The sequence below is a fragment of the Macrobrachium nipponense genome, chromosome 1, assembly GCF_015104395.2.
Source record: "Macrobrachium nipponense isolate FS-2020 chromosome 1, ASM1510439v2, whole genome shotgun sequence".
NCBI classification, from domain to species: Eukaryota; Metazoa; Arthropoda; class Malacostraca; order Decapoda; family Palaemonidae; genus Macrobrachium; species Macrobrachium nipponense.
The window spans coordinates 21,612,929-21,625,764 of NC_087200.1; the positions used below are offsets into that span (position 1 = coordinate 21,612,929).

General features: G+C 44.8%; 1 protein-coding gene across 5 annotated transcripts in view; it reads left to right on the forward strand.

The window, feature by feature from the left end:
• Positions 1-12,836, forward strand: part of LOC135219164 (E3 ubiquitin-protein ligase TRIM37-like) — a gene marked incomplete at its 5' end in the record, with an annotated part of 44,981 nt that overhangs the window by 20,326 nt on the left and 11,819 nt on the right. The window contains 1 exon segment of one of the 5 annotated variants that reach the window (XM_064255695.1): positions 2,723-6,821. Coding sequence (XP_064111765.1) covers positions 2,723-2,788 — 66 coding nt within the window. 5 annotated transcript variants of the gene reach the window in all.

The following is a 12,836-nucleotide window of genomic DNA, read 5'->3' on the forward strand; positions in this document are numbered from 1 at the left end:
TACATTGGAAACTTGACATACGATTGCCCTAATATACGAATGTTTTGAGATATAACAGAAAATTTGCGAAAATACAAGCTTTGATATACAACGAAATATTTGAGATACGATTTTGCGATGAGTGTTAGTTGTATAGGCGACCGATAAATGGCGTTCAGTCTGTTTGTTTGTTGGTGCTGCATGTTAACACGTCGTTGTTTAGTTCGTTGTATTTGCGCCTATTTTTCGTGTTATTTTGTCTATTTTATTATTAACCATGGGTCTCAAAGCTAAAGACAAAGCAGGTGATAAGAAAAAACCCAAGAAAATTATTTCGATGGAAGCAAAACATGAAATTATAGCAAAGCATGAACGTGGCGTTCGTATCGTCGATTTGCAAACGAGTATGGTCGAAATCCTTCTACAATATCCACGATCATCAAGCAGAAGGAAGCTATAAAAACCCCCGAGACCATTGTTGCCAAAGCGTCTCTCTCTCTCTCTCTCTCTCTCTCTCTCTCTCTCTCTCTTCTCTCTCTCTCTCTCTCTCTCTCTCTCTCTCTCTCTCTCTCTCTCTCTCTCTCTGATCAAATTACGTACTGGATAATGTCTCTCTTTGGATACTTCGATTTGCCAAATATTGAGGGCTACAAGAACAGTTGATTACTATTTACGTATCATATAGACTAATTAAAGTAAACGTATCTTTAAATGGGCTTATATTATTAGTATCAACAAAACATTTACTGGCATGAGTCAGAGGCCGTTTAACGAAACGAACACTTCTCTGTCCTTAACTCGGAGCGTCGGAAGACGCCTCTCTCTCTCTCTCTCTCGTCTCTCTCTCTCATCTCTCCTCTCTCTCTCTCCTCTCTCTCTATCTCTCTCTCTCTCTCTCTCACTCTCACTATACCTTCGCTCCTTCTCCTCTCTCTCCTCTCCTCTCTCTCCTCTGATCAAATTACTGGATAATGTCTCTCTTTGGATACTTGGAATTTGCGTTGTAATCTAACCAGAAACTTCGTTTTGTTATTATTACTGGAAACAAGCAATGATTTTTTCATTATTTGCGCTTTTGGACTGTTATATGTAAACTAGTATGTATTCATTCGCTCGGAAACTAGTTCCGCATATGAGGCGTCACTAAAAAACATAGAAAAATACAACATACAAAGTGTCGAAAATCATCATAATCTCAAAATTTTTGTTGTAATCTAACCAGAAACTTATTTTTATTAATATACTGTGCTAAACTATAAAGGATTTTTATCATAGTATGCGTTTTTTAAAAGCGTCGTTAACTCGGAGCGTCGGAAGCGTCAGCGTCGTAACCTCGGAACAAGCGTCGTAACCCAGGACGGATTTTTCCATTGAATATTTAAGAAAAAGCGTCGTAACCTCGGAACGTCGTAAGCCGGAACCGTCGTAACCCGGGGACCGCCTATATATATATATATATATATATATATAGTATATATATCTATATATATATATCTTATATAATATAATATATATAGATATAATATATATAGACAAGTCCCCGGTTATCGGCGGGATTCCGTTCCCAGGGGTGTGCTGATAAACAAAAACCAACATAACCAAAACTCGGTGATTAATGGCGCAGATAACTAGTTATTGAGCCATAAGCAGCACCATAAGAACCATTATGTCGCCATAAGGTGCCTTATGGCACCAATAACTGGAACTCGTACCGTTATAGCGCCATAAATCGCTGATTTTATGGTGCTAGACAAGCGCTATAAAACTGGACTGCTGATAACCCTGGACTACCTGCCTGTGTGATTTATATATATATAATATATATATATATATATATATATATATATATATATATATATATATATATATATATATATATATATATATATATATATATAGAGAGAGAGAGATGGAGAGAGAGAGAGAGAGAGAGTAGAGAGAGAGAGAAGAGAGAAGAGATGAGATATATATATATATATATATATATATATATATATATATATATATATTATATATATATATATATATATATACATTAAAAGTAAGGTTTTCTTAGGATTTTTGACGATGTTCCGGCTTACGACGCGTCTCAAGAACGGAACCCCCGTTGTAACCCGGGCACTGCCTGTATATATAAAAGAAATAGTTACTACTTATAATTCTAAGAACTTTCTGTTATTACATACTAGGTGGACATGAGAAGTTAAGTTTTTAGGTAACTGAAACAAGTTTTAAGGGTAGTCATACCTTTTGGTGCCAGCCAGATAGGCATCGTACAATCTTCTAGCTAACTGGGAATATAAGTGTCTATGGTTTATGTAGACCACAAATTAGGCAAATGTATTAATAACTGATAAAATTTTTTTTATTTATAACAGGTTTATTGAGTATTATACGGAAATGATAGGAAGTTAATATTTAATTTTTCTTTACGTATATTGCATCGAGTTATTAATAAATATTGATCTAATTTTTTTTTTTTTATTGTAGCAGGTAATCTAGAATTATTTTCAGTCAGTTAATACTGTATTTTCAAAGAATGTTGTAATGATTCACACTTTTATGTAGTAAAGTTATCCTTTGTTGTTGGCAAGAAAATGAGGTATGAAAGTTATGTAAGGTAATGTGGGTGATGAAGCGCATTTTAGTATTGTGAGACTTAACATAAATGTTAATCAATAATTCTCTCTTTTTCCTAAATAGAAATTTTACATTCATTGCCATATCCTGTTTTGTCTTTCAGGATCTGAGCGAGTCATCCATAATGTGGGTGATGAAGTGCCTTATAGTGTTGTGGGACCTCTCGTAAATGTTAATCAATATTTATGTTTTTTATGTATGCAACTTACCAAGTAGTTACCTAGCTATAGTTTCTAAACTGTTGGCATCTAGAATTCTAAAAATTTGCGGTAGTGCTATATTGTTTTGGGCAGGCGACACCCCCTACCCACTACTCGGGGAGAGAGGAACCAACTTAGCACTGGTTTTCAGTTGTTTCTGCCGGCTGGTGCTGTCAACAGCTAGCTCAGTAGCAGCGGGAATTTTGGAATTATTTATTGTTGAATATCTGTCGATGTTTGCTGAAGTACTCTATTGAATATGGTAGCCTTTTCGGCAAACATATTTAGCTATTGTTAGGAGTTTGATGAAATAGTTAAATTTTTGCTTTGGTGTGAATTAGCAAGTGTTAGGCATGTCCAATACAGCAGGCTCTCATAGTAATAGGTATTGCAGCAAAGGCTACAATACTAGGCTCATTAAGGCCTGTTATGACCCGCATTCAGTTTGTGTTGAGTGTAGGGGCCAATCTTGCACACCAACTTTGACTTGTGGGGAATGTGTTGATTGGGTTGACAAAACATGGAAGACCTTAACTAGCCATTTCAGTAAGTTAGAAAGAGACTGAAAGAGAAAGGCTGCTTCTAGAGTAAACACTAAGAAACATTTAGTCAGGATATAACAGTTGGTACCATCTCTTCTTCCTCTTCTGTTCGACGTTCCCCCTCTCTAAATCAACCTAATCTAACCCTGACACTATCACCCGAACCTGATGCCGTTGCCAGCCTTGGAGCACGAACAGACCTAAAATTCTCTGTTACATTATAGGCGATGGAGACTCTAGGAGTGTCTGTTAAGGTGCCAATGGAGAAGGTAGGTAATAAAGTGAGCGCCAGTGTTAGTGTTCTTGTAACAGAGCGCCATTGGAAAGCAGTCTCGACTCTTCTCCAGCGGTTTGGACTCTGAGGAGTCTTCCCCCAGACACCAATGGCGCTGTGTACATGAGTCTCATCCGCTGAAAAGGAGGACTTGTAACGTATCACCATCTGTCCCCTTGAGAAGACTAGCGTTTCACAAGAAGACCAGCATCCTTCTTGTAGCTTTTGGAACAGTCCAGAGCATTTTTCCTTAGATGTTAGCTTTCCCCAAGGGCAAGGTAAATCTTGTTCCTCGCCGAGGAAGTTGTCCTCTGGATGTCAGTCTGAAGAGGTAGCACAAAGGAAAAGTTCTGAGTGTCTGTTGGCACTGGCTCTTTATCCTCCCATGCTTCCCTCTCCAGATCTTCTGCCATCTCCTCTGACTCTAAGAAGCAACTGAGTGTCTGTCAGTGCATGTGCAACCTTCTTGTACGGAGGAGGGTATTGTGTGTCCTTCAATGGTTGTAGGATTCAGGAGCACCCATTGGCGCAGGAGACTACACTGGCACGTGAATCTTCTCTTCTTCCAGATCAATCCTTGGCGCTCTCTCATCCTATGATATTGGAACCAGCGGTTTTTCAAGAGAGGGTTTTGTCCTCAGAGCACCCAGTGGTGTCCGTGCATTCATTGGCCCCCTCAAATGCCAGGCTGCCCATAAGTATCTTTGGAACAGCCAACTGCTACAGGTGTAGTATTTCGAACTTCAACGATTTCAGATCCTTCCATTGTTACAATTAAAAATAAGCTTAATAGTATCTTAGGCTTTATGAAAACTTAGACTCCTGCTCAACCTCAAACTGTTTTGTCCCCAGTTTCGATGGAAAGAGATGATAAAGAGGAGGAAGAGGATTAGGACACTTCTATAGCTTACAAGTCGCTCCTTCGCTACTTTTTGCGAATTTCTCAGACTTTTTCACCTACAGCTCCAACTTCACCAGAATCCTCTTATATGAGAGATAGTTAGTCAGACACGTCAAAATGAACTGAACTAGTCCTTTCCTTTTCTGCTCGCAAAGCCTTGAAAGATATTAATCTTTGGCTTGTGGACAAGAGGGATCAGGGAAAAGTTAAATTTTAACTTCCCTTCTTCTTGCCTTTCCACAAGGAGGCACTTGTCTTACAAGACTAGGGAGGCTTTCTCTTTGGGTATTTTTGCCTCCGCCCAGTGGGACTTTTCTGGTCTTATTGATTCATCCAGGAGGATGGCATTTAATTCTGCCAAAATAATGTTTTCAGTGTCAGAACTGGACCACCTTACTAAAAACATATTTAGGGTTTTTGAGGTAAACTTCTTGGATTGGGTAGTGGGATCCTTGGGTCAGAAGATCAAGGGATGCTCCACTTAGGATGTTATTTCTTGCCTTGATAAAGGTATAAGAGATAGCTTGTTGGAGTTGACCTCTCTTTTTACTCTATGCAATCTTAAAAAGAGAGAACTTTGGTGTTCATTCACCACTAAAGGCATTTCTCTGATGCAGAGGTCTGCCTTACTTTACTCTCCTCTGGGTAGGAGACACCTCTTCCCAGATGACACTGTGGTTCAAGTTTCTTCTGAGCTTCAGAAGAAATCCACCCAGGATTTATTCTCGCAACCGACTAAACGTCCTTGTGATCCAACTCCCAGTTCTTGCCTCACGCCAGCTACACATGCTCAGCCCTTTCGCAGCAGGGGAGTATCTAGATCCTTCCCTAGATCTATGGGGAGAGCTTACATCACCTCTAGAGCAATTATGAAGTCCTCATCTGAGTCCTCAACAAAAAAGTGAATGTTTAGTCCTTTGTGCACTGGTAGGGGCGAGGCTCCACTATTTCTGGAGAAATTGGGAAGTAAGAGGGGCGGAACCATGGATCGTTTAAGTTTTGAGAGAGGGCTATGTGATACCTTTTGAGAGCATTCCGCCATTGTCCAGCTCTCTGATGAATTTGTTGGCCTACTCAGAAGGTTCAGACAAATTCATTGTCCTTTCGGAGGGAGTTATGTCCTTCTTAAAGAAAAAGGCCATAGAGTTAATGACAGATCACGTACTCCAAGGTTTTGTACATGAACTTCCCTGACAGATATATACTTAGCTATAGTCTCCGACGTTCCCGACAGAATTTCAAATCTCGCGGCACACGTGACAGGTAGGTCAGGTGGTCTACCTTACCCGCCGCTGGGTGGCAGATGTACTAACCACTCCCGTAAGCTTGTCAGATTTTTCTCTGTCGCGGGAACGATAACAACTGTTGTCGGTTCCTCTCGATAGTTTTTCGATTCTCGCTTGCCTGGAGTTAATTTGGACTTCTTTTGGTGACATATTCGCTTTGTTTGGCTTGGCATACGCTGATTGTGGACCGGTTTGATTTTGAGTTTGATTTTCTTTAACGATGTCTGATCTAGATTCGGTAGTTAAAACTTCGGTTTTGTTTAGGGTTTGCGTGAATGAAGGATGTAAGGTGAGGTTGCCGAAAGCTTCGGTAGACCCCCACACGGTTTGCATGAAATGCAGGGGGAATGAATGTTCTTTTGCTAACCCTTGTAGTGAATGTAAGGGATTGAATGAAGAAGAATATAAGGCTCTCTCTTCTTATGTTAGGAAGTTGGAACGTGATAGAGTGTGTAAGGCTTCCTCTAGAAGTTCTAGTAGATCTAGAATGAGTGAGTTGGATGTGGATCCTAATACTAACGTAGAATTAGAACCTTCTTCCCAAGTTGCAGCCCCTGCTCCCCGCACCGAAGCCGAAGATTCGCCTTCGGAGGCGGCAGCTCTGAGAGCCACGATTCGTTCTATGGATCAGAAGATTCGTCAGTTGGAAGGTAAGGAGAGTGTTAGTGATCAGTGCAGTGTCCCCAGTGTTGTGGAGGGTGCGTCTGACCGGCTCCTTAGTGCCTCTAGGCCTAGACCTCTTCCAGACTCCCAGTTCCAGTGGAGTAGGAAAGTCGAAAGCCGCAAGAGGGCTAGGGAGAACCCCCACCGGTCAGGCGTCCCTCGGCAGATCCTGAAGTACGCTCCCAGGCTGCCTCGGATCGCTACAAGAAGGAGCTACTACGCCAATGCTTCTCCTCTTCGTCGTCTCCCTCTCCGAAGAGAGGTTGGAACTCCCCGGATGCGTCGCGCCCGTTGAAGAGGGCTTGGAAGGCTCCCTGCAGTCCTTTGGCTTCTAGTCCGGAGGTTTTTCCCGGAAGAATCGTCGGTGGAGGCGAAGAAACCCAAGAAATCCTGTGATCGTTCTTCTTCTCGCGCTCGCGCTCGGGCGCCTGCTTCCGAGGAAGAACAGCAAGATTCGCCTACGAGAGTACTCGCGGGACTTCAAGCTCAGATCACGGCGCTAGCAGACTCTCTAGCAGTTAGATCACGTAGGAAGAAGGACGCTTCTCTTCCGATCAAGAGATCTAGGCGCCGCTCTTCAGAGGATCGTTCTCCTCGTTTTAGGCGTTCTCCTTCATATGGGGAGGTTTCATATGAAGGTAGGGGCTCGCGTGAGCGCCCTCGCTCGCCTGGCTCTCTTTCGACTTCAAGGCGCCAAACATCGGTAGGACGCTCTATGGAGAAAGAAGTTTTTTCTCCAGATTGGATTCCCGCTTCCGGTAAGCGCACTGCACCTGCTCATCACGCTATTTCTTCAACTCCCTCGCGTGAGACTTCTCCTCAGCAGCCTCAAGATTCTAGAAGGCGCCCTTATGCAAGTAGGCGTTCTTCGTCCAGATGTCACTCTCCTCGAGTGTCGGATCGTGACTTCTCTCCTGACAGGCATCAAGAGTCTGGTAGGAGTCGGGTGCATGATAGACGGCCTGCTGTTAGCCGCTCCCCGCAAGGTAGGTAGGCGCCAAGAGCCTACTGCACATCGATCTCCTAGTAGGCGCTCGTCTCTTTTAAGGCGTCATACTCCTGATTATTCTCCTCGGGGCAGACAACAAGAGTCTTTCAAGCGCCCTTCTCCGTGTAGGCGCTCTCCCGCTTCTAGACGCACTTCTCCCGACCGTTTGTCTCTTGGTAGACAACAGGAATCTCGGAAGCGCCCTTCTCCAAGTAGGCGCTCATTAGCTTTGAAGCGCCCTTCTCCTGAATGTTACCCTCTTGTTAGACGTCAAGAGTCTCGCAAGCAGCCTTCTCCTAGTAGGCGCATTTCGCCTTCCAGTCGAACTTCCGTTGATCGTACGCAACTGGACAGGTATGGAGAGCCACGCAAGCGCTCTGCTCTCGATAGGCGCTCTTCTCCTGGCAGCCGCTCGCCTCGGGATAGGCGCAAAGAGTATAGTAGGCGCTCGCCTCCTCGTAAGCGCCCTGTGGATATTTCCGAGGATTCTCGGAGTAGGAGCCCTACCTCTCCTTCGGCTGAGATTCCGTCTACCTCGAAGAGGGAGTCTCATCGTAGACATCCCCAGATCTTCTCTTCATTCTCCAGTGGATGTGAACTCTTCTAAGAGAGGGCGTTCTCCAACCTCTCGCTCAACTCCTACTAGGATCCCTTCGTCACCTAAGGATCTTCCGCGCTCGCCTCGACAAGACGTCCTAGAAGGTTCGGATGAGGAACCGAACACTTCTGCTGCTGTGTCTTCTTACAAGAAGCTTACAGAGCTACTTTTGCAAGTTTTTGGGGATTCCCTTTCTACCTACGGATCCTCCATCTCCTCACTCACTTTTTTCAACGGCGAAGACAGCGAAGAGTTCTTCTTGTGTGAGGATGAAGCCAACTCTTTCTATGAAGAAGGCACTGAGGAGTTTTGGTTCCTGGATGGCTTCCAAAGAAGAAGCGGGGAAAACGATGTTCGCTTTTCCTCCTTCGAAGTTATCAGGACGGCTGGTTTCTGGTATGAAACAGGATATGTCCTTAGGATTGGGTCTACCGTCTTCGGCTGATTCGGATTTTTCGGCGCTGGTAGATTCGACAAGGAGAACTGCCCTTAACTCTGCTAAGACGACTTGGGCAATGAATGAATTGGATCACATGCTCAAAGGCATGTTAGAGTGCTAGAAGTATTTAACTTCCTTGATTGGTCGTTGGGAGTCCTAGCCAAGAAAATTGAAGTGCCAGAGTCAATTTCGCCAGAAGATCTTGTGTGTTTTTTGTCTTGTATGGACAAGTCGGTAAGAGACGGAGCGAGTGAAATCGCCTCCCTGTATGGGGCCGGGATCGTGAAGAAGAGGTCGGTTTATTGTTCCTTCTTAACGAAGTCTGTCTCCCATGCCCAGAGGTCTTCTTTGCTGTTTGCTCCTCTGTCTGCTCAGTTGTTCCCTAAACATCGAGTGCAGGACATTTCAAGATCACTGTCGGCCAAAGCCACCCAGGACCTTTGGCACAGTCGGCAAGAAAACCTCGCCCTTCCTTCCCTACCAAGGCTAAGAAGGAAAAAGCAAGTGTTCGAGAACCCTTTCGAGGGGCGTCTTCATCAAGAGCCTCTACGTTTAGAGGTCTTAGACCTTCAAGAAGGGGTAAGACTTTCGCCAAGTCTGTTAAAGCCCCCCCAAATAACTTGCAAGTCCTTCAAACAACGGTGGGCGCCAGACTCTTAGAGTTTGCAGAAGTCTGGGCCCAAAAAGGGGCGGATCCTTGGACCCTTTCTATTTTGAGGAGAGGTTACCTCATCCCTTTCGTCGAAAGACCTCCCTTGACGACCATCCCAAGGGAACTGACGGCCAGGTACAGAGACCCCATCATGAATCAAGCTCTCCATCTAGCAGTAGATCAGATGCTGGAGAAGGGGGCTATCGAACTAGTGACAGACCATCCTTCATCGGGGCTTCTACAACCGCCTTTTCCTAGTTCCGAAGTCCTCAGGGGGATGGAGACCGGTGTTGGATGTAAGCGCCCTGAACTTCTTCGTAGAAAAGAAGAAGTTCACGATGGAAACGCCTTCATCAGTGCTGGCAGCACTTCGTCCAGGGGACTGGATGGTTTCCTTGGATTACAGGACGCTTACTTCCACGTACCGATCCATCCTTCCTCGAGGAAGTTTCTCAGATTCATGATGGGGGGGAAAATTTTTCAGTTCAGGGCTCTGTGTTTCGGCCTCTCGACGGCCCCTCAAGTGTTCACAGGGATTTTGAGGAATGTGGCTCAATGGCTTCATTTGAAAGGGGTGAGGATATCCATGTACCTCGACGATTGGCTAATAAGGGCCAATTCAGAAGATCGTTGTTTGAAGGACTTACAAGTAACTTTAGAATTGACGAAGGCTTTGGGACTTCTCGTCAATTTCAAGAAGTCGTCACTAATTCCCGAGCAAGAGTGTGTGTATCTCGGGATACAGATGAACTCTCTGAGTTTTCGGGCTTTTCCCTCGCAGGAAAGGATAGCCCGAGGATTCGAGAGAGTAACAACCTTCTTAGGGAAAGAAGTATGCACATGAGGGAGTGGATGAGTCTGCTGGGGACGCTCTCCTCGCTGGAGCAATTCGTTTCCCTAGGAAGGTTGCACCTGAGACCGCTCCAATTCTTTCTTCATCGGAATTGGAGTCGTCGTTCTCAGGATTTGACGTTCTCCCCTGTCGTTATCCCAGGACATCAAGAACATCTCTTATGGTGGACAGATCCCAACCTCTTTGCGAAGGGACTGTCTCTTCAATCACAGACCCCCAACCTGGTGTTGTTCTCCGACGCGTCGGACACGGGGTGGGGTGCAACTCTGGGAACCAGCGAAGTGTCAGGTACCTGGGTGGGGGACCAGGTAGCCTGGCACATCACAGAAAGGAGTTGATGGCTGTGTGGTTGGCTCTGAAGGCTTTCGAGCCCAAAGTCAGAAGATCGGTAGTGCAGGTCAACGCGGACAACACTACAGCTCTGGCATATATCAGGAAACAGGGGGGACGCATTCCTTCTCCCTGTACGAGACAGCAAGAGACCTTCTTCTGTGGGCAGAAGAAAGAGGAATCAAGCTTCTCACCAGGTTCGTATAGGGAGAAAGGAATGTAAGAGCAGATCTCCTCAGCAGGAAAGATCAGGTCCTTCCCACAGAGTGGACCCTTCATCTGGATGTATGCCAGAGCCTGTGGAAGTTATGGGGCAGGCCACACATAGACCTCTTGCCACGTCAAGAACAAGAGGCTGGATCCTTACTGCTCTCCGATATCGGATCCAGAGGCATTAGCAATAGATGCTCTTCTTCTAGACTGGAACGGACTCGACGTCTACGCGTTTCCCCCCTTCAAGATCCTGGGGCTAACCATCAAGAAGTTCGTAGAGTCCGATTCAACGAGAATGACCTTAATCGCTCCCTTTTGGCCGGCCCAAGAATGGTTCACAGAGGTACTGGAATGGTTGGTGGACCTTCCAGATCGCTCCCGCTAAGGAGCGATCTACTCAGACAACCCCACTTCGACAGTACCACAAAAATCTCCTCGCTCTCAGTCTGACTGGTTTCAGACTGTCCAAAGTTTGGTCAGAGCGAAAGGCTTTTCAGCAACAGCTGCTAAAGCAATCGCAAGAGCGAGGAGACCTTCCACCTTGCGTGTATACCAGTCAAAGTGGGATGTCTTCAGACGTTGGTGCAAGAGGAAGAACATTTCCTCTTCCAGTACCTCTGTGACCCAAATTGCGGATTTCCTTATTTTCCTCAAAGAAGAATGTCATCTGGTTGTGTCAACTATTAAGGGATACCGCAGTATGTTGGCGGCGGTATTTCGGCATAGAGGCTTAAATATATCCGATGATAAGGACCTGCATGATCTTATTAGATCATTTGAAACCATTAAGCGTCCTCATGTAGTACCGAACTGGAATCTAGACGTAGTTCTACAATTCCTTGGATCGTCTAGATTCGAACCTCCTGCTTAGCCTCTTTCAAGGATCTGACGAAGAGGCTATCTTCCTTTTGGCCCTAGCTACAGCTAAGAGAGTGAGTGAGCTCCAAGCTATTGAGGGCAATGTAGGGTTTAAGGAAGATTCTATGGTGTGTTCGTTTCTTCCAAGTTTCCTTGCAAAGAATGAAAACCCATCACGCCCTTGGCCCAGGAGCTTTGAAGTTCGTAGTTTATCTTTTCTTGTAAGGGAAGAGCCTGAAGAACTCTTTGCCCTATGAGAAATTTATGAAGTATTTCCTTAGAGAAGGAACAACTTAAGGCTAATCAAGATGTGCTTTGGTGCTCCGTAAAGGACCCCACTCGGCCCATGTCGAAGAATGCTCTTTCCTTTTTCTGAGAAGCCTTATTACAGAGGCACATGTTGCCTGTAAGGAAGAACATTTTAGACTACTGAAAGTGAAAGCTCACGAGGTGAGAGCCATCGCAACTTCGCTTGCATTCAGAAAAAATATGTCTGTGCGGAACTTGATGGAGGCGACTTTTTGGAGATGCCAATCGGTTTTCGCAAACCACTACCTACGTGATGGTAAAAATCACATATGATAAATGCTTCGCCTTGGGTCCTTTCGTATCGGCGGATTCGGTGCTGGGGCAGGGAGCTGAAACTTATCCTGTGTAAATTTTTTATATGTTACCCTATATTTTATATTGTTGTTTTTTGGTTGTCTGAAAGAGGTTGCAGGAGGCACCTCTTTTGTCGTAATATTAACCCCCCTTTGTATTTTGGTTAGGTGGTCTGGTGGGTTTTGGCTCCTTGCAGAGGTAGTGGTAAGGATCTGTTAGGTAAGCGGACAAGGTCCCTCTAACAGCATCCGACTTGGATTCTACCACAATAGGGGATCACATATCCCAGTGGTAGATCCGAGAGTCTTTCAGCATCAGGTCACGTCCTAGCTGTAGCTCTCCAGGCAATGCAGACTCAGAGATAGTATCTATGAAGTCTTCATCCTGAAAAGGTGAGAACCAAGGTTTTTATATCCTACAACATTAGTTGTTTCCCGTCTTACCTGTATTATTGAGCTGTCTCTTACCCTCCACCAAGGGTGCCAATCAGCTAAGTATATATCTGTCAGGGAAGTTCATGTACAAAAATGATATTGTTAAACTACAATAAAGTTTTGTACATACTTACCTGGCAGATATATATGATTAATGGCCCACCCAGCCTCCCCTCAGGAGACAGGTGGAAGAGAAAAATCTGACAAGCTTACGGGAGTGGTTAGTACATCCGCCACCCAGCGGCGGGTAAGGTAGACCACCTGACCTACCTGTCGCGTGTGCCGCGAGATTTGAAATTCTGTCGGGAACGTCGGAGACTATAGCTAAGTATATATCTGCCAGGTAAGTATGTACAAAACTTTAATGTAGTTTAACAATATCA